Here is a 20,329-nt window from a genome sequence, read left to right as displayed (position 1 = left end):
CCGAGACCGCCTTCCCCCCCCCCTCGCGGCTTTGGGGCTGTTTCGGCCCCTTTGTGGCTCTTAAAAATGAAAGAGAGAGCGTTCAATAAATGGGTGTTGTGGAGTTGGGGTTACTGGGAGGGAACTGGGGGGCACTGGAGGGTACTGGGAGGTGACTGGGGGACACTGGAGGGTACTGGGAGGGAACTGGAGGGCACTGGGAGGGAACTAGGGTTACTGGGAGGTAACTAGGGTTACTGGGAGGTAACTGGGGGACACTGGGAGGCAACTGGGGTTACTGGGAGGTAACTGGGGGGCACTGGGAGGGAACTGGGGTTACTGGGAGGTGACTGGGGTTACTGGGAGGGCACTGGGGGGCACTGGAGGGCACTGGGAGGGAACTGGGGTTACTAGGAGGTAACTGGGGGGCACTGGGAGGGAACTGGGGTTACTGGGAGGTGATTGGGGGCACTGGGAGGGAACTGGGGTTACTGGGAGGTGATTGGGGGCACTGGGAGGGAACTGGAGGGCACTAGTAGGGAACTGGGGTTACTGGGAGGTTACTGGGGGGCCCTGGGAGGGAACTGGGGTTACTGGGAGGGAACTAGGGGGCACTGGGAGGGAACTGGGGTTACTGGGAGGTGACTGGGGGGCACTGGGAGGGAACTGGGGTTACTGGGAGGCGATTGGGGGCACTGGGAGGGAACTGGGGTTACTGGGAGGTGACTGGGGGGCACTGGGAGGGAATTGGGGTGACTGGGAGGCAACTGGGGTTACTGGGAGGTAACTGGGGTTACTGGGAGGTGACTGGGGGGCACTGGGGGGCACTGGGAGGTAACTGGGAGGCAACTGGGGGTTACTGGGAGGCAACTGGGGGTTACTGGGAGGGCACTGGGGTTACTGGGAGGGCACTGGGGGCTCACACCCCCTCTCCATTAATTAATTCCCACGTCGTTAATCCCCCCCCAAAGTCCCCCTTTTGTGGGGTTTTTTTGGGGGGGCCATAGGGGGGGAGGGTGTGTATGTGTGTGGGGGGGGGGTTCTGGGCTGATCCCCCCCAAACTGTGCCCCCCCCAAAACAAAGACCCTCTCCATATAAAACTATTTATTCATAAATATTTTCCAAAATGAAAATAAATTCACCAAAAAAAAAGAGAAAAAAAACCTCCAAAGGAAGGGGGGGGGGGAAGAAGGGCCCCCCCCGAAGTGCCCCCCCCCAAAACACCGCCCCCCCCCCCAATTTGAGCTCAAAATAAGGTGAAACAAACCCCCCCCCCCGTCCCCCCCAAAATGCTCAGCCCAGCTGGAACCGGGGGGAAATGGGGGTGTCGAGGCTGAGGGGGGGGGGTTTGGGGGGTCCCTGTGAGTATTGGGGGGGGGGGTTTAAGTGTGGGGGGGTCTCTGCAGGGCCCCCCTCATCACTGCAGGTCTCGGTCCTCCAAGTACCGATACTCGAAGGTGAACCCTTCCTTCTTGCGCTGCCCCCACTTCTCGTAGTCGAAATAGATGTAGGTGCCCTGGGGGGGGGGAAAAAGAGATCGAATTTGGGGTCCCCCCCAATCCCAGAGCCCCCCCCCCAATCCCAGAGCCGCCCCCCCCCAAGATGACAGTGATTTAGGGCGGTTTTGCCCCCTTTTCTGCCCCAAAAATTGAAGGGGGGGGCACTGAATCAACGGTGGTGGAGCGGGGAGGTAACTGGGGGGCACTGGGAGGGCACTGGGAAGGAACCAGGAGGCACTGGGAGGCAACTGGAGTTACTGGGAAGTAAGTGGAAGGCACTGGGAGGTAACTGGGGTTACTGGGAAGTAAGTGGAAGGCACTGGGGGTTTAATGGGAGGCGCTGGGAGGCAACTGGGGTTACTGGGAAGTAAGTGGAAGGCACTGGGGGTTTAATGGGGGGCAGTGGGAGGCAACTGGGGTTACTGGGAAGGAAGTGGAAGGCACTGGGGGTTTACTGGGAGGCACTGGGAGGCAACTGGGGGGCACTGGGAAGTAACTGGAAGGCACTGGGATGTAACTGGGGGACACTGGGAGTTTAATGGGGGCACTGGGAGGCAACTGGGGTTACTGGGAAGTAAGTGGAAGGCACTGGGGGTTTAATGGGAGGCACTGGGAGGCAACTGGGGTTACTGGGAAGTAACTGGAAGGCACTGGGATGTAACTGGGGTTACTGGGAAGCAAGTGGAAGGCACTGGGGGTTTAATGGGAGGCAACTGGGGGACACTGGGAAGTAAGTGGAAGGCACTGGGATGTAACTGGGGGGCACTGGGAGGCAACTGGGAGGTAACTGGGGGTGGTTTTGGGGTGCGGGGCCCCCCCAGACCTCCTCGAACTCCTCGGTGATGGTTTGGGGGGGTCGGGATGGAAGTTTTGGGGTAAAAAGATGCTATTTTGGAGGCCCAGAAGTGCTGTTTTGGGGGCGGAGAAGTGCCATTCTGGGGGCTGTCGAGGGGATTTTGGGGTACGGGGGGTGTTTTTGGGGTGCGGGGCCCCCCCAGACCTGCTCGAACTCGTCGGTGATGGTCTTGGGCTCCTCGTGGCGTTGGAACCACATCATGTACTTCGTATGGAAGCGCCACGACTGCTTCTTCAGCGCCTTCGCCGCCAGGTACTGCGCCTTCGTGCCCTGGGGGGGGTCCCCATGATCCATAGGGGCCCCCACAAATGCATAAGAGCCCCCCCAGACCCACAGGGACCCCCTAGATCCATAGGGACCCTCACCGGACCCATAGAGCCGGCCAGATCCACAACATCCCTCCAGATGCATAGAGGCACCCCCAGATCCATAGAGCCCCCCCCCAGATCCATAGGAGCTCCCCCAGATCCATAGGGACCCTCCCCAGACCCATAGAGCCCCCAGATCCACAACACCCCTCCAGATTCATAGAGGCACCCACAGATCCATAGAGCCCCCCCAGATCCATAGGGACCCCCCAGATCCATAGGGACCCCCCAGATCCATAGGGACCCCCTCACATCCATAGAGCCCCTCCAGATCTATAGGGTTCTCCCAGATCCATAGGAGCCCCCCTCAACTCACAGGGGCACCCTCACACCCATAGGGACCCCCCAGATCCATAGGAGCTCCCCCAGACCCATAGGAGCCCACCCAGACCCATAGAGCCCCCCCAGACCCATAGAGCCCCCCCAGATCCATAGGAGCCCCCCCAGACCCATAGGGGACCTCCCAGACCCATAGGGGACCTCCAGACCCATAGGAGCCCCTCCAGACCCACAGAGCTCCCCCAGATCCATAGGAGCCCACCCAGACCCATAGAGCCCCCCCAGACCCATAGGAGTCCACCCAGACCCACAGAGCCCCCCCAGACCCATAGAGCCCCCCCAGATCCATAGGAGCCCCCCCAGACCCATAGAGCTCCCCCAGATCCATAGGAGCCTCCCCAGACCCACAGGGACCCCCAGATCCATAGGAGCCCCCCCAGACCCACAGGGACCCCCAGATCCATAGGAGCCCCCCCAGATCCATAGGGATCCTCCAGATCCATAGGGACCCTCCCCAGACCCATAGGAGCCCCCCAGACCCACAGGGACCCCCCAGACCCATAGAGCGCCTCCAGACCCTAGGAGCCCCCTCAGACCCATAGGAGCCCACCCAGACCCATAGAGCCCCCCCAGACCCATAGAAGCCCCCCCAGACCCATAGGGACCCCCCAGATCCATAGGAGCCCCCCCAGATCCATAGGAGCCCCCCCAGACCCATAGGGACCCCCCAGACCCACAGAGCCCCCCCAGACCCATAGGAGTCCACCCAGACCCACAGAGCCCCCCCAGACCCATAGAGCCCCCCCAGATCCATAGGAGCCCCCCCCAGACCCATAGAGCTCCCCCAGATCCATAGGAGCCTCCCCAGACCCACAGGGACCCCCAGATCCATAGGAGCCCCCCCAGATCCATAGGGATCCTCCAGATCCATAGGGACCCTCCCCAGACCCATAGGAGCCCCCCAGACCCACAGGGACCCCCCAGACCCATAGAGCGCCTCCAGACCCATAGGAGCCCCCTCAGACCCATAGGAGCCCCCCCAGACCCATAGGGTTCTCCCCCAGACCCATAGAGCGCCTCCAGATCCATAGAAGCACCCCCAGACCCATAGGAGCACCCCCCAGACCCATAGGAGCCCCCCACCCAGACCCACAGAGCGCCCCCAGACCCATAGGATACCCCCCCAGACCCATAGAGCGCCTCCAGATCCATAGAAGCCCCCCCAGACCCATAGAAGCCCCCCCAGACCCATAGGGTTCTCCCCCAGACCCATAGAGCGCCTCCAGATCCATAGAAGCCCCCCCAGACCCATAGAGCCCCCCCCAGACCCATAGAGCCCCCCCCAGACCCATAGAGCCCCCCCAGACCCATAGGGACCCCCCAGACCCACAGGGACCCCCCAGACCCATAGAGCGCCTCCAGATCCATAGAAGCCCCCCCAGACCCATAGGGACCTCCCAGATCTATAGGGACCCCCCAGATCCATAGGGACCCCCCCCCCAGGGGTGGGAAATGAATTTTTTGGGGTGCATTTGGGGGGGGCTTTGGTACCTCCAAGTAGTAGAAAATGAAGAACAAAGTCTCGGTGCTGAGGCGCTGATAGAACTCAACGGTGTCGGAGTGCGGGGGGGGCACCTGGTGGTGGTAGGGGGGCGTGGGGCAGGGGTTGCGGGGCAGGTATTGCCTGGGGGGGGGAAAAAACACCCCAAAATCGGGGAAAATCAGGAGAAAAAAAATAATCAAAAAGAACGAAAAAAAAAAAATCACAAAAAGCTCCAAATTTTAGAAAGAATTGAAAATAATTGAAAACTTAAAAGGTCCCAAAATGATCAAAAAGGGCAAAATATGCGTTTAGAAAGCGGTAATAAACGGTTGAAAATAGAAATGGAAATGATAAAGTGGGAAAAGAAATGGAAATTGTCAAAAAGAACCGAAATTGTCAAAAAGAACCGAAATTATCGAAGATTCTATCAAATTAAAAAAAAATTATAGTCTAAAATAACAAAAAAATGGAAAAATTCAAGTTAAAAATATTAAATGGAGCCCCGAGTTCCACCAAAATCGGCAGGATTCCCCCCGGACTCCCTCGGGATGCCCCCAAGGCCTTGCCTTCAGTTTTGGGGACCCCCAAATCCCCCTGTAGCCCCCCCAAATCCCCCTATAAGCCCCCCAGGACACCCCCCCTGGTTTTGGGGACCCCCTCGGTTTTGGGGACCCCCGTACTGGATGCGCTCCGAGTCGGAGGGGTGCGGCATTTGGTGCCAGGTGGCTCCTGAGCCCCCAAATCCCCCTTGTACCCCCTCCAAACCCCCCTCGTAGCCCCCCAAATCCCCCTCAAATCCCTCAAAAACACCCTTAGGACCCCCCCCATGGTTTTGGGGACCCCCCAGGTTTTGGGGACCCCCGTACCGGATGCGCTCCGAGTCGGAGGGGTGCGGCGTGTGGTGCCGGGCGGCTCCTGAGCCCCCAAATCCCTCTCGTACCCCCTCCAAATCCCCCTTGCACCCCCTCCAAATCCCTCTGTAACCCCCCCTATAGCCCCCTTAGGACCCCTCCCCTGGTTTTGGGGACCCCCTCCGGTTTTGGGGACCCCCGTACCGGATGAGCTCCGAGTCGGAGGGGTGCGGCATGTGGTGCCAGGTGGCTTCTGAGCCCCAAATCCCCCTTGTACCCCCTCCAAATCCCCCTTGTAGCCCCCCCAAATCCCTCAATAACCCCCTTAGGACCCCTCCCATGGTTTTGGGGACCCCCCCGGTTTTGGGGACCCCCGTACCGGATGCACTCCGAGTCGGAGGGGTGCGGCATGTGGTGCCAGGCAGCTCCTGAGCCCCCAAATCCCCCTTGTACCCCCTCCAAACCCCCCTCGTAGCCCCCCAAATCCCCCTCTAATACCCCTCTAACCCCCTTAGGACCCCTCTCATGGTTTTGGGGACCCCCCCCGGTTTTGGGGACCCCCGTACCGGATGCGCTCCGAGTCGGAGGGGTGCGGCATGTGGTGCCGGGTGGCTCCTGAGACCCCAAATCCCTCTTGTACCCCCTCCAAACCCCCCTCATAGCCCCCCAAATCCCCCTGTAACCCCCCTATAACCCCCTTAGGACGCGCCCCATGGTTTTGGGGACACCCCCCGGTTTTGGGGACCCCCGTACCGGATGCGCTCCGAGTCGGAGGGGTGCGGCATGTGGTGCCAGGCGGCTCCTGAGCCCCAAATCCCTCTTGTACCCCCTCCAAATCCCCCTCGTAGCCCCCCAAATCCCCCTCTAATACCCCTCTAACCTCCTTAGGACCCCTCCCATGGTTTTGGGGACCCTCTCCGGTTTTGGGGACCCCCGTACCAGATGCGCTCCGAGTCGGAGGGGTGCGGCATGTGGTGCCAGGCAGCTCCTGAGCCCCAAATCCCTCTTGTACCCCCTCCAAACCCCCCTCATAGCCCCCCAAATCCCCCTCGTAGCCCCCTCAAATCCCTCAAAAACACCCTTAGGACCCCCCCCCATGGTTTTGGGGACCCCCCAGGTTTTGGGGACCCCCGTACCGGATGCGCTCCGAGTCGGAGGGGTGCGGCATGTGGTGCCAGGCGGGTTCCTGCAGCGCCTGCTGGTAGAGCTGCTCCTTGGCCAGGGGGAGGGGGCCGAGGGGGCAGACCCCCAACGAGAGGGGGATGCTCACCTCCCCGAGCCCCCCCGGGGGCTGCCCCGCCGCGGGGGGGGGACCCCCACCCCCCAACAGCAGCTCTGAGGGGGAAAAAGAGGGGTTACAGGGGGGGCGGGGGGGGATTGGGGGAGATTTGGGGGGGGTCAGGGCAGGTGACGAGGAGTTTTGGGGGAGATTGGGGGGGGGAGAAGGGGGTCAGAGTGGGGTTTGGGGGGGGAGTCGGTGAGATTGGGGAGAGGTTGGGGGGGTTTGGGGGAGACTGGGGGGCTGAGGGGGGGCCACAGTGGGGTTTGGGGGGGATCAGAGTAGGGGTTTGGGGTCACACTGGGGTTTGGGGGGGGGTTATTGTTTTTGGGGTGTGTTTTATGGGGTTTGGGGGGGTCAGAGTAGGGTTTTATGGGGATTGGGGGAGACTGGGGGGCTGAGGGGGGGCCACAGTGGGGTTTGGGGGGGATCAGAGTAGGGGTTTGGGGTCACACTGGGGTTTGGGGGGGGGTTATTGTTTTTGGGGTGTGTTTTATGGGGTTTGGGGGGGTCAGAGTAGGGTTTTATGGGGATTGGGGGAGACTGGGGGGCTGAGGGGGGGCCACAGTGGGGTTTGGGGGGGATCAGAGTAGGGGTTTGGGGTCACAGTGGGGTTTGGGGAGGGTTTATTGGTTTTGGGGTGTGTTTTATGGGGTTTGGGGGGGGTCAGAGTAGGGTTTTATGGGGTTTGGGGGAGACTGGGGGGCTGAGGGGGGGTCACATTGGGGTTTGGGGGGGGATCAGAGTAGGGGTTCGGGGTCACACTGGGGTTTGGGGGGGTTATTGGTTTTGGGGTGTGTTTTATGGGGGTTGGGGGGGTCAGAGTAGGGTTTTATGGGGATTGGGGAGACGGGGGCTGAGGGGGGGTCACAGTGGGGTTTGGAGGGGCTCAGAGTAGGGGTTCAGGGGGGGAGTCGGTGAGATTGGGGAGAGGTTGGGGGGCTGAGGGGGTCACAGTGGGGTTTGGGGAGAGGTTATGGGGTTTGGGGGACACTGGGGGGGCTGAGGGGTGTCACAGTGGGGTTTGGGGGGGTTTATGGGGTTTGGGGGGGGTCAGAGTAAAGGGTTGTGGAGATTGGGGGGCTGAGGGGGGGTCACAGTGGGGTTTGGGGGGGGTTATTGGTTTGGGGGGGGTTTATTGGGTTTGGGGGGGTCTGAGTAGAGATTGGGGGAGACTGGGGGGGCTGAGAGGGGTGACAGTGGGGTTTGGGGGGGTCAGAGTAGGGATTATGGAGATTGGGGGGCTGAGGGGGGGTCACAGTGGGGTTTGGGGGGGTTTTATGGGGGTCAGAGTAGGGGTTGGGGGAGACTGACAGGGCTTTAAGGGAGGAAGGTGGGATCCCGGGGGGGGTTGGGGAGATTGGGGGGGGGTCAGAGCAGGGTTTGGGGGGGGCTTTGGGGGGGTCAGAGTGGGGTTTTGGGGGGTTTAGGGGGCTGTGGGGGAGATCGAGGGGGTGACGGGGGGGCACAGGGGGATTTGGAAGGGTTTTGGGGGGGGGGGGGGGTGTCAAAGTAGGGTTGGGGGGGAGGATTAAGACGGTTGGGGGAAGTCTGGGGAGTTTTGGGGTCCTGGGGGGGGTTTGGGGTCCCGGGGGGGTTTTGGGGGTGCCGGGGGGGTTTGGGGGTCCCTTACCCCTCTCGGCCAAGTGCAGGGGGGGCACCGGATCCTCCAGGCCGGAGCCGATGGCCGCTCGCTCCGCCATGGATTTGAGGCTGCTGAGGGGCTCCGGCGCCTGTAGGGGGGGGGCAAAAATTGGGGGGGGGGCAGAAAGGGGGAGGGGGAGTCAAAAAGGAGAGGGGATTAAAAAAAAGGGGGGGGTCGAAAAAGGGGGGGGGCACAAAGAGGGGGAGGAATGGCAAAAAATGGGGGTAAAAAAGGGGAAGGGGCAGAAAAGGGGGGGCGGAATGGGGGGGGAAGAAAGGGGGGGCGGAAGAAAGGGGGGGGGAAGAAAGGGGGGGGGAAGAAGGGGGGGGGGAAGAAAGGGGGGGGAAGAAAGGGGGGGGGAAGAAAGGGGGGGGAAGAAAGGGGGGGGAAGAAAGGGGGGGACACCAGAAAGGAGAGGTCAGAAAAAAGGGGGGAAAATCAGAATTTTTGGGGGGGTGACGGGGGTCAGAGGAGGGGGGGGGGGACACACCAGAAATGGGGGGGGTGTCAGAAAAGGCGGGGGGATAGCAGAATGGGGGGGACACCAGCAGGAGGGGGGGGTCAGGAGGAGGAGGGGGGACAACACCAGAAAGGGGGGGGTCAAAAAAGAGGGGGGGGGGAGGAGGATATCAGAATGAGGGGGTCAGAAAGGGGGACACACAGCAGAATGGGGGGGTCAGAAAAGGGGGGGCAGCACCAGAACGAGAGGGGGGTCAGGGAGGGGGGAGGAAATCAGAATGAGGGGGTCAGAAAGGGGGGGACACAGCAGAATGAGGGGGTCAGAAAGGGGGGGACACAGCAGAATGGGGGGGTCAGAAAGAGGGCAGAAACAGTAAAATGGGAGTAAAGACGGTGCTGGGGGCCAACACCCCCCCAACTCTATCCTCCCCCCAAAATTCTGCCCCCCCCGCCCCTCACCTTGATGTCAGGGGGGGCGCTGAACGGGGGGGGCCCGTTGAGGAGGGGCTGCCCCGGTTTGGCCTCGGCGAAGGTGGGGGTGGGCGAGGCGGGGGGGTTGGAGGTGAGCGGCACCAGCAGGGTGGGGGCGCCCCCCCCCCACCGCCACCCCCCCCCCAGAACTGGGAGGGGCGGGGGGGCCACTGGGCTCCTTCCTGCAAAGAGGGGGGGGGACATAAAACAGAGGCGGGGGGGGGGCTTGAGAATCCCTCCTGGTTATCTTTGGGGGGGTTCGTGGGGGAGAGTTGGGGGGGGTGGGGAGGTTTGGGGGTGACCCCCCCCCCCTCACTCTGAGGGTACTCACGGGGCACTGCTGGGGGGGGGTTGGCTGGGGAGGGGCTGCGAGGAGCCCCCCCCGCTCAGCCCCGGCTCCGAGGAGCTGTCGGCCACCACCGAGCTGTAGCCTGAGAAAAGGGGGGGGGCAATGGGGAGGGGGGGGGTCAGCCCCTCATGGCAGTAGCCCCCCCTGCAGCCCCCCCATTCCAGTAGCCCCCCCCAGCCTCCCCAGTACCCCCCCAGCCTCCCCATCCCAGTAACCCCCCCTTAACCCCCCCCAGTCTCAGTAGCCCCCCCATTCCAGTACACCCCCCCACATTCCAGTAGCCCCCCCACCCCAGTACACCCCCCCCATTCCAGTACACCCCCCCACATTCCAGTAGCCCCCCCATTCCAGTACACCCCCCTCCAATCCCAGTAGCCCCCCCGCACTCACTGGTGGCCCCGTTCTGCTTGCTGGCGGCCGGCTGAGCGCTGGGGGGCCGCGGTTGGGGGGCGCTGGGAGGGGGCGCGGGGGGGGCCACGGCCTGGGCGTAGGGAGTGGGGGTGCTGGGGGGGTGAGCGCTGGGGGGGGCGCTGCCCTTAGCCCCGCCCCCTGCCGGGGTTGGGGGGGCCGCACCCCCTCCCCCAGAGCCCCCCCCACCACTGGGGCCGTTGCCCAGGGTTGGGGGGGGGCCGGCGGCTGGAGTTGGGGGGTACGGGGGGGGCGCAGCCGGGGATGGGGCGTGCGCGTGGGGGGGCTTCGCCCCGTTCTTGGCCGGCGACTGCAAGAGAGGAGAGGGATTTAGAAAGGGGGGGGCTTACAAAAATGGGGGGGGGCCCTTACAAAAGGGATCGAGGAGACACAATAATGGGGGGGGGGGGCGCAAAATAAAAGGAGAGGGGGGGCAAAATAAAGGAGGGGGAGGAGGCAAAAGATGGGGGGTTAGGAAGGGGGGGGGATAAACTGGGGGGGGCTTAAAGGGAGGGGAGACTTTAAAAGGGGAGCCACAATAAAGGGGGGGGGCAAAATAGAAGGGCAGGGCTAGAAATTGGGGGGACATTAAAGAGGGGGGGCTTCAAAAGGGGACCTAAAAGAGGAGCTACAATAAAGGGGGGGGCAAAAATAAAGGGGAGGCGGAGCCGGGGGACAAAAGTAAAAGGGGGAGAGCTTAAAGGGGGGGGGGGGGCAAAATAAAAGGGGGTGTTCCCCCCCCCTTACCTGCCCAACTTCGCTGTCTGTCGAGCGCCCCCTCTTCTTGTCATCCTCCGAGTTCTCCTGGGGGGGCAAAAATGGGGGGATTTTGGGGTGGGGGTGCAGATATAGGGGTGCCCCCCCCTACTGTGGTGCAGTTGAGGGGGGGCTGGGAAAGGAGGGGGGGGTTGGAAAACAGGAAGGGAAATAGGTGGAAAGGGCAAAGGGGGGAGGTTTAGGGGGGTAACGGGGATGCTCTGTGTCCCCCCCCTTTGATTTTTGTTGCCCCTCCTGATTTTTTGGGTGCCCTCCCAGGTTTTGGGGTGCCCCCCCTCACTGTGGCGCAGTTGAGGGGGGGGCTGAGAAAGAGTGGGGAATTGGGGCGTGGAACAAAATTGGGAGGTTTGGGGGGCTCGGTGACCCCCTCTAATATTTTTGCGTGCTCCTCCTGGGTTTTGGGGTGCCCCCCCCAATTTTTGGGGTGCCCCCCCCCTCACCGTGGTGCAGTTGGCGGGGCTGGGGGGGATCGGGGAGCTGGAGGTGGTGGAAGTTGGGGTGCTGCTGCTCTGGTTGAAGATCTCGTCCTCCATCTGGCTGTGGCTGGGGGGGGACGTGGCCACCAGCGCCTGCGCTGTGGGGGGGCACCGTGGGGACCCCAACGCCGGAGGGGGGACGGACCCCAACACCCACCCCAGAGAGCCCCCAAACCTCACTTCCCCTCCAAATCCCATTTCTCCCCCCAGACCCCGTTACCCCCCCAGACCCCGTTTCTCCCCCAGACCCCTTTTCCCCCCCCAGACCCCTTTCCCCCCCCAGACCCCGTTTCTCTCCCCAGACCCCATTTTACCCCCAAACCCCATTTCTCCCCCAGACCCCATTTCTCCCCCAGACCCCATTTCCCCCCCTCAGATCCCATTTCCCCCCAACCCCATTTCCCCCCCCAGATCCCATTTCCCCCCGCAGACCCCATTTCCCCCCCCCAAGATCCCATTTCCGCCCCCAGACCCCATTTCCCCCCCCAGATCCCATTTCTCCTCCAGACCCCATTTCCCCCACCCCCAGACCCCATTTCCCCCCCCAGATCCCATTTCTCCCCCAGACCCCATTTCCACCCCCCAGATCCCATTTCCCCCCCCAGATCCCATTTCTCCTCCAGACCCCATTTCTCCCCCAGACCCCATTTCCCCCCCCGACCCCATTTCCGCCCCCAGACCCCATTTCCCCCCCAGATCCCATTTCTCCTCCAGACCCCATTTCTCCCCCAGACCCCATTTCCCCCCCCAAGATCCCATTTCCCCCACCCCAGACCCCATTTCCCCCCCCTCCAGATCCCATTTCCCCCCCCAGATCCCATTTCCGCCCCCAGATCCCCTTTCCCTCGGCCCTTACGGATGTCCTCGAGGTCGAGGTCGTCGTACAGGAACTCATTCTCCTCAAAGTCGGGGTCCTGCGAGGAGTCCACGTAGTACTCGACGTCGTCCTTGATCTTGCGGATCGCGTCCACCAGGATGGAGTCGTTGTCCAACATCCGCAGGATCGTCTCCAGCATCCGCACGTGGAACCGGTGCTTCTCGATGTGACGCTTCAGCCCCTCGATCCGGTCCTGCTTCTGGGAGGGGGGGGGAACATGGGAGGGGTGGGGGTCAGCCCCCTTGCCCACGGGGAAACTGGGGGGGTCCTGGTGGGGCTCCATAGGGGTTGGAGGGTGGATTTAGGGGGGTAACAGGAGATCTGGGGGGGCTCCGTAAGGGTGGGAGGTGGATTTAGGGGGGTAATGGGGGATTTAGGGGGGTAACGGGTGATTTGGGGGGGCTCCATAGAGGCGGGGAGTGGATTTAGGAGGGTAATGGGGGATCTGGGGGGGCTCTACAGGAGTGCAGGGTGGATTTAGGGGGGGTAACAGGAGATCTTGGGGGGTTCCATAAAGGTGGGAGGTGGATTTAGGGGGGTAACAGGGGATTTAGGGGGGTTCCACAGGGGTGGGGGGTGCATTTAGGGGCGTAACGGGGGATCTGGAGGGGCTCCATAGGGGTGGGGGGGATTTAGAGGGGTAATGAGTGATCTGGGGGGGGCTCCATAGCAGTGGTGGGTGGATTTTGGGGGGTAATGGGCAATTTAGGGGAGCTCCACAGGGGTAGGGGGTAGATTTAGGGGGGTAACAGGTGATGTGGGGGCTCCATAGGGGTGGGGAGTGGATTTAGGGGGGTAATGGGCGATTTGGGGGGCTCCATAGGGGTGGGGAATGGATTTAGGAGGGTAATGGAGGATCTGGGGGTGTTATACAGGGGTGGGGGGTGCATTTAAGGGCATAACGGAGGATCTGGGGGGGCTCCACAGGGGTGGGGGAGTGGATTTAGGGGGGTAATGGGCGATTTGGGGGGCTCCATAGGGGTGGGGAGTGGATTTAGGAGGGTAATGGGGGATCTCGGGGGGCTCCATAGGAGTGCAGGGTGGATTTAGGGGGGGGTAACGGAGGATCGGGGGGGGCTCCATAGGGGTGGGGAGTAGATTTAGGGGGGTAACAGGGGATCTGGGGGGGCTCCATAGGGCTGGGGGGTGGATTTAGGGGGGTAACGGGGGATCTGGGGGGCTCCATAGGGGTGGGGGGTGGATTTAAGGGGGTAACAGAGAATCTGGGGGGGCTCCATAGGGGTAGGGAGTGGATTTAGGGGGTAACAGGGGATCTGGGGGGGCTCCATAGGGGTGGGGGGTGCATTTAAGGGGGTAATGAGGGATCTGGGGGACTCCGGGGAGGGGGGGGGGAATTTAGGGGGGTAACAGGGGATCTGGGGGGGCTCCACAGGGGTAACCGGGGGGGTGGATGTATTGGGGGGGGACGGACCCGGGGAGTTTGGTGGGTCCCAGGGAGATCCTGGGGGGGGTCCAAAGGGATGGGACCAAGGAGTCACGTGTGGTTTTGGGGGGTCTCTCGGGGGGTCCCCGGGATTTGGGCCCCCCCCCCCGACTCACATCTTTATCCCCTTTCTTCTTGCGGGTTTGCACCGAGAGCGACTCCACTTCGCTCTCAAACTGATCCACCTGCATGTTCAGCGTATCGATGGTGTTCTGGGGGACAAACACACACACACCCCCCACACTGGGTTAAAGGGAACCCCAAAACCCTCTCAGGGACCCCCCCAAATCCCTCCCCAATCCTCACCGTTAACCACTGTCCAACCTCCTCCTTCTCCTTCTGGGCCGGATCGACCTTCTGGGCCAAACCCAGTCCCTCCTTGGAATACGCCTTCGTCTTTGTCTCTCGTTCCACCACCTTAAAACGCTCCATTTGCTGAGGGGGGGGCACACAAAAAAAAGGGGGGGGGCGTCACGGTGCACCCCAAGTCCTTGGAACCCCCCCAGGAGGGAGGAGAAAGATGGGGGCAACCCCGAGGCTCCCCAAAGAGTGGGAATGTTGGGTTGAGAGAGGAAAGAGGAATCAAGAATGCAGTGGAAAAGGGGGCGGAAGGTGGGGGTCACGCGGGTTTTGGGGTCCCCCCCTATTTAAGCAGCCCCTCCCCTTCTTGGTAACCCCCCCAGATTGGTGGGAGCAGCCCCAAAGCCACGGGACCGTCCCCAAAGGGAACAATGGGACCCCCAAAACGCCCTTGGGGTGGGTAGGGGTACATAAGGGGGGGTCCTTCAGGTTTTGGGGTTTCCCCCGACACCCCCCCATTTAAGCAGCCCCCCCCTCTTCACGGTGACCCCCCCCCTCCCCCCTCCTAGATGGGTGGGAGCAGCCGCAAAGCGATGGGAGTGTCCCCAAGGGGACCCCCAAAACACAGCTGCCCCTGGGGTGGGTGGAGGCATACAAAAGGGGGAGGGTCCTTCGGTTTGTGGGGTTCCCTCCGACCCCCCCCCCCGTGTCCCCCCCTTCCTCCAGGGCCCCCCCATTTTACCGTCTCGATCAGTTTGCGGTTATCAATCAGCTGCCGTTTGTCTTTGATCTCATTGGAAGCCACCCAGGTCTTGATCTGATCCCTCAGGCGCTGCGGGAGAAGGAAAGGGGGTGTTGTTTTTTAGGGGGGGGACACCCCCAAATCTGTCCCCTCCAGTGCAAGGGGGGGGGGGGCCCAGGAAGAGCCCCCTCCAATTCCCAGGGGTTCCCCGAACCCCAATACCTGCAGCTTCTTGATTTCCTTCTTCAGGTCAGCCTCGTATTTCTCTTTCTGGTTGGCGTTGGCGGCATTGTGGAGCTGGGGCGGGGGGGGCAGAGGAAAATGGGGTGAAGGGGGGCAGAAATGGGGGGGGGGGCAGAAATATGGGGGGGCAGAAAAGGTCAGGGAGGAAGAGGGAGAAGGGGGGAACTCAGAGGAGAAAGCGAGGAGGGGGGAAATTGGGTTTGCGGGGGTCCAGGGGAGTCTTGGGGGGGTTGTGGGGGTCCCAGGGGGTTCTGGGGGTTCCTTGGGGGGTCCAGGAGGGACATGGGGGTCCCAGAGGGATGTGGGGGTCCCAATGTGTTTGGGGGGGGTCCAGGAGGGTCCCAGGGTGCGTGGGGAGGGGGCGGGATGTGGGGGTCCCAGGGTGTTTGGGGGAGTCCTGGAGGGACAGGGGGGGACATGGGGGTCCCAGGGGCATGTGGGGGGGTCCAGGGAGGTCCTGGGGGGATGTGGGGGTCCCAGGGTGTTTGGGGGGGTCCAGGAGGGGTCGTAAGGGTCCCAAGGTGTTTGGGGGGTCCAGGGGAGTCTTGGGGGGTTGTGGGGGTCCCAAGGTGTTTGGGGGCTTCCTTGGGGGGTCCAGGAGGGACATAGGGGTCCCAGCATGTTTGGGGGGGTCCAGGAGGATCCCAGGGTGCGGGGGGGGGGATGTGGGGGTCCCAGGGTGTTTGGGGGGGTCCAGGAGGGACAGGGGAGGACGTGGGGGTCCCAGAGGGATGGGGGGGGGGTCCAGGGAGGATGGGGGGGTCCCAGGGTGTTTGTGGGCGTTCAGGAGGAACGGGGGGGGACGTGGGGGTCCCAGGGGGATGTGGGGAGTCGAGGTGGGATGTGGGGGTCCCAGGGTGTTTGTGGCGGTCCAGGAGGGACAGGGGGGGACGTGGGGGTCCCAGGGGTATGTGGGGGTCCCAGGGTGTTTGGGGCGGTCCAGGGGGCGGTCCTGGGAGTCCCAGGGTGTTTGGGTGGGGGGTCCGGGGGGGGTCCTCACCTTCTGCCAGATGTCCTCGAACTGCTCCACACCCTCCGACACCTTCTTGAGGCAGCGATCAATCTCCCCTGGGGGGGCGGCAGCCGCACCCCATCACGTTAAAGGGTTACTACGCCCCCCCCCCCCTCTCCCCCCCCCCCCCATCTCCCCGAGGGCAAATCAGAGCCGCCCCCCCCTCCCCTTTTGCCCCCCCTCACCTTGCAGTTTCCTCTTGTCGGCCATGGTGGGGGGGCTATCGGGGGGCTCTCGGCATCACTTCGGGGGCGCCTGCTGCGGGGAAAGGGGGTCAGGACCCCCCCCAAAAAATCCCTTGAGCCCCGCCCTACACCCCCATCACCTTCCAACCCCCCCTCAGATCCCGGGCAGCCCCTCCCAGACCCCCCAAATGCCCCCAGACCCCCCCACTCCATCAGAGCCCCCCCCTCAAATTACCTCGAAGCCCCTTCAGAGCCCCCCAACTCCCCCCAACACTCACCTCCGGAGACCCCAGACTCCATCACAGATCCCCCCAACCCTTCCTGCCCCCCCCCCCAGCCCTCCAACTCCACCCCCCAGAGACCCCAGATCCTGTCATAGACCCCTCCAACCCTTCCTGGAGCCCCCCAAGTCCCACAAACCCCTCCTGGAGCCCCCCCCAGCCCCCAAAACCTCCCAGACGTCCCCAAACCCCCCCCCCCCGAGACCCCAGATCCTGTCATAACCCCCCCAACCCTTTCTGCAGCCCCCCCAGACCCACAAACCCCCCTGGAGCCCCTCAGACGACCCCAAACGCCCTCACAGCACCCCCCAACACTTCCTGGAGCCCCTCAGACGCCCCCAAAGCCTCTCACAGCCCCCCCAACCCTTCCTGGAGCCCCCCCAGACCCACAAACCCCCCTGGAACCCCTCAGACGCCCCCAAACGCCCTCACAGCCCCCCCCTCAACCCTTCCTGGAGCCCCCCCAGACCCACAAACCCCCCTGGAACCCCTCAGAAGCCCCCAAACGCCCTCACAGCCCCCCATAACCCTTCCTGGAGCCCCCCCAGACCCACAAACCCCCCTGGAGCCCCTCAGATGCTTTCAAAGCCTCTCACAGCCCTCTCTAACCCTTCCTGGAGCCCCCCCAGACCCACAAACCCCCCTGGAACCCCTCAGATGCCCCCAAAGCTTCTCACAGCCCCCCCTCAACCCTTCCTGGAGCCCCCCCAGACCCACAAACCCCCCTGGAGCCCTATAGACCCAGTTCTATAGGTTCCACCTTCTCAAAGCCTTTACAGACCCACCCCTATAGATTAACCCTCTACGTCCCACCTCCTCGGGGTCCTATAGAGCTGCCCCTATAGGGTACAGCTCCTCAAGGCCCCTATAGACCCGCCCCCATAGGCGTCTGTTCCCCTTTTCCTAGGGTCCTATAGCCCCCGCCCCTTCAGGGCCCCTATAGCTCCCACCTTCTCAGGGTCCCTATGGCCCTGCCCCTATAGCTCCCTACAGCCCCCACACAGCAGCTATACAGACCTCACAGTGCTCCTATAGCGCCCCTATAGTTGTTACAGGGCTCTAATGGCCCTTACGGAGGTTCTGTAGAGCCCCTATGGAAGTCCTATAGGCTTTATAAAGATTTATGGAGGCTGCATTGAGCCCCTATAGCCCTCCCATAGCTCCCACGGAGCCCCTATAGCCGCCCTATGCAGCCCCTACAGCACCCATAGAGCCCCCTCAGCCCCCCCACAGCTCTTATAGAGGCCCAGTAGAGTCCCTATAGCCCCCACAGAGACCCTCCAGTGCCCCTATACAGCCCATAGAGCCCCTATACAGCCCCTACGGAAACCCTACAGCCTTTATAGAACCCTACAGAGGGAGGGCCCATGGAGCCCCTATAGCTGCCCTATACAGCCCCTACACGGTCCTCATAGAGCCCCTACAGAACCCCGTCACAGCCTCTATAAAGCCTCTACAGCCCCCACAGAGACCCCATAGAACTCCTATAATCCCCGAAGAACCCCTATAGAACCCCCACAGCCCCTACAGAGGTCCAATGGAGCCCCTATAGCCCCACAGAGGCCCAATAGAGCCGCTATAGCCCTTACAAAGCCCTATGGAGGCCCTATAGAGCCCCTACAGCCCCCACCAGACCCCTATGGAAGCCGTATAGACCTATACAGCTCATGGAGGCCCTATAGAGCCTATACAGAACCCTTAATGGCCCTTATAAAACCCTACAAATGCCCCACAGAGGCCCTATAGCCCTCACAGAGCCCCTCTAGCCCCCCTCCGTCAGCCCCATACAGCCCATAAAAGCCATATAGGGCCCTTATAGAGTCCCATAGAGGCTCTATAGCCCTCATAGAGCCCTTCTAGCTCCCCCCAAAACCCACAGAGGCCCTACAGAGGCCCCATACAGCCCTGCAGAACCCGTATGGAACCCTTATGGCCCTTATAAAGCCCTAAAGAGACCCCACAGAGGCTCTATAGCCCTCATAGAGGACCCATAGAGCCTCTATATACCCCCAAGCCTCCCAGAGGCCCTACAGAGGCCCCATACAGCCCACAGAGGCCCTAAAGAGCCCATATGGAACCCCTGTGGCCCTTATAAAGCCCTATAAACACCCCACGGGGGCCCTACAGCCCTCATAGAGCCCCTATAGCCCCCCTCCGAGCCCCACAGAGGCCCTATAGAACCCAAATGGAATCCCCATGGCCCTTATAAAGCCCTATAGAGGCCCCATAGAATCCCTGTAACCCTCACCAAGGTCCTATAGCCGCACCCAGCGCCCTATGGAGGACCTACAGAGCCTTTTTCTATGGCCCCTACAAAGCTCTATAGAGCCCCCCCAGAGCCCCTGTAGCCTTCAGAGAGCCCTTCTGCCCCCCTGAGCCCTATGCAGGTCCTACAGAGCCTGTATGGAACCCCTATGCCCCTTATACAGCCCTAAAGAGGCCCCACAGAGCCCCTATACCCTGTCCAAGCCCCACAGAGGCCCTACAGAGGCATTATACAGCCCATAGAGACCACATAGACCCCTTATAAAGCCCTATAGAGGCCCCATAGAGCCCCTATAGCGCCCCCAAGCACCACAGAGGCCCTACTGAGACGCTATTCCCATATGGAACCCCTACGGCCCTTATAAAGCCCTATAGACACCCTATAGAGGCCCTATAGACGCCCTATAGAGGCCCTGTAGCCCTCAGAGAGGCCCCATAGAGCACCTATAGCCCTCATAGAGGCCTCACAGAGCCCCCGTAGCCCCCCCTCAACCCCTACAGAGGCCCCTCACCGCCTCCCCCCTCCCATAACGCCCCTATACCCCCCCACAGGCCTCACCGGAGGCTCCTGAGGCGCCGGGGAACGGCGCGGGGGGTCTCTGGACGATGGCGACGGCGCCGCGGGTCGCTCGGGTCCCTCCGCCTCAGCCGCAGCATCCAAGATGGCGGCGGGGCCGCTGCACCCGCCTCCCCGCCCAGGCGCCGGGCCACGCCCCCTTCCCCGCGAGCCCATTGGTCGTCGCGCGCGTCCGTCAGGGCGTGCCGCTCTCTGATTGGCTGAGATGGGAGAAGGGGGCGGGAACAGAGCCCGCGCGGTCACGCCCCCAGAGAGCTGTCAATCATCTCGTCGCCGCGCTCCCATTGGCTCAGCCGCGCGGCTGTGTTTACAGTGGGGACGGCGCCGAGACCACGCCCATAACGACGTGTGGGCGGGGCTTAACGACAAGCGGCCTTTCTATTGGCCGTCGGCGCGGCGGGACGTTGGCGCCTCCTCCTCCCATTGGTCGAACCCGACTGAGGGGCGGAGCCACGCGCTTTCCTCGTCTCCCATTGGCTGCGGGCAATGACGTAAAGGGGGCGTGGTCATAGAGCTGGCAAGCAAAGCCGAAGGCGCCAAAGGGGGCGTGGCCATCCAGGGGACGTGGCCATGGGGGTCCAATTGGGGGGGCGGGGAGGGCGCCCAGCGGACCGCCCCCCCCCAAAAAAAGGGGACCCCCAACACCCCCCCACACCCCTGGGAGGGGACCCCGAGATCCCAGCCCCCCCATAATAGGGGAAATAGGGGTTCGTGAGGGGTGTTTGAGGGTGCCGGGGGGGGAGTTTTGGGGTGTCCCTAAGGATGGGGGAGTCCCCAAGGATGGGGGGGGGGCTATGGGTTTTGGGGACCCCACATCACTGCTTGGTTTTGGGGACCCCTCCACCTGATTTTGTCCCTCCCTCCCATTCTTGGGGAACCCCCATCACAGCCTGGTTTTGGGGACCCCCACCATCCTTGGGGACCCCCCAACCTGATTTTGCCCCCCCATTCTTGGGGACCCATCCATCACAGCCTGGTTTTGGGGGGACCCCCATCGTTAGGGACCCCCCCCACACCTGCTTTGCCCTCCACCATCCTTGGGGACCCCCCATCACTGCTTGGTTTTGGGGACCCCCCCTGCCTGATTTTGCGCCCCCCATCCTTGAGGACCCCCCATTACATCCTGGTTATTGGGGACCCCCCCATCCTTGGGGACCCCCCAT

The 20,329-nt window shown here is 62.6% G+C and overlaps 1 protein-coding gene across 1 annotated transcript; it reads right to left on the bottom strand.

Moving 5' to 3' along the window:
- Positions 1 to 1,316: 1,316 nt before the first annotated feature.
- CNOT3 (CCR4-NOT transcription complex subunit 3) lies at positions 1,317 to 19,280 on the bottom strand. The gene is made up of 18 exons (XM_054052361.1): positions 19,149 to 19,280; positions 16,044 to 16,116; positions 15,847 to 15,914; positions 14,826 to 14,900; positions 14,604 to 14,693; positions 13,868 to 13,996; positions 13,678 to 13,773; positions 12,097 to 12,316; positions 11,205 to 11,338; positions 10,735 to 10,791; positions 9,970 to 10,297; positions 9,562 to 9,661; positions 9,219 to 9,408; positions 8,289 to 8,388; positions 6,513 to 6,711; positions 4,534 to 4,666; positions 2,480 to 2,605; positions 1,317 to 1,496 (listed from the first exon to the last, which is right to left on the bottom strand). The coding sequence occupies exons 2-18, from the start codon at positions 16,066 to 16,068 to the stop codon at positions 1,398 to 1,400; spliced, it is 2,169 nt and encodes a 722-aa protein (XP_053908336.1). The 5' UTR covers positions 16,069 to 16,116; positions 19,149 to 19,280; the 3' UTR covers positions 1,317 to 1,397.
- Positions 19,281 to 20,329: the final 1,049 nt, after the last annotated feature.

The sequence above is a fragment of the Cuculus canorus genome, chromosome 33, assembly GCF_017976375.1.
Source record: "Cuculus canorus isolate bCucCan1 chromosome 33, bCucCan1.pri, whole genome shotgun sequence".
Classification (NCBI taxonomy): Eukaryota; Metazoa; Chordata; class Aves; order Cuculiformes; family Cuculidae; genus Cuculus; species Cuculus canorus.
The sequence above is the reverse complement of the archived record's forward strand: the minus strand, read 5'-3'. Positions and strand labels throughout refer to the sequence as shown.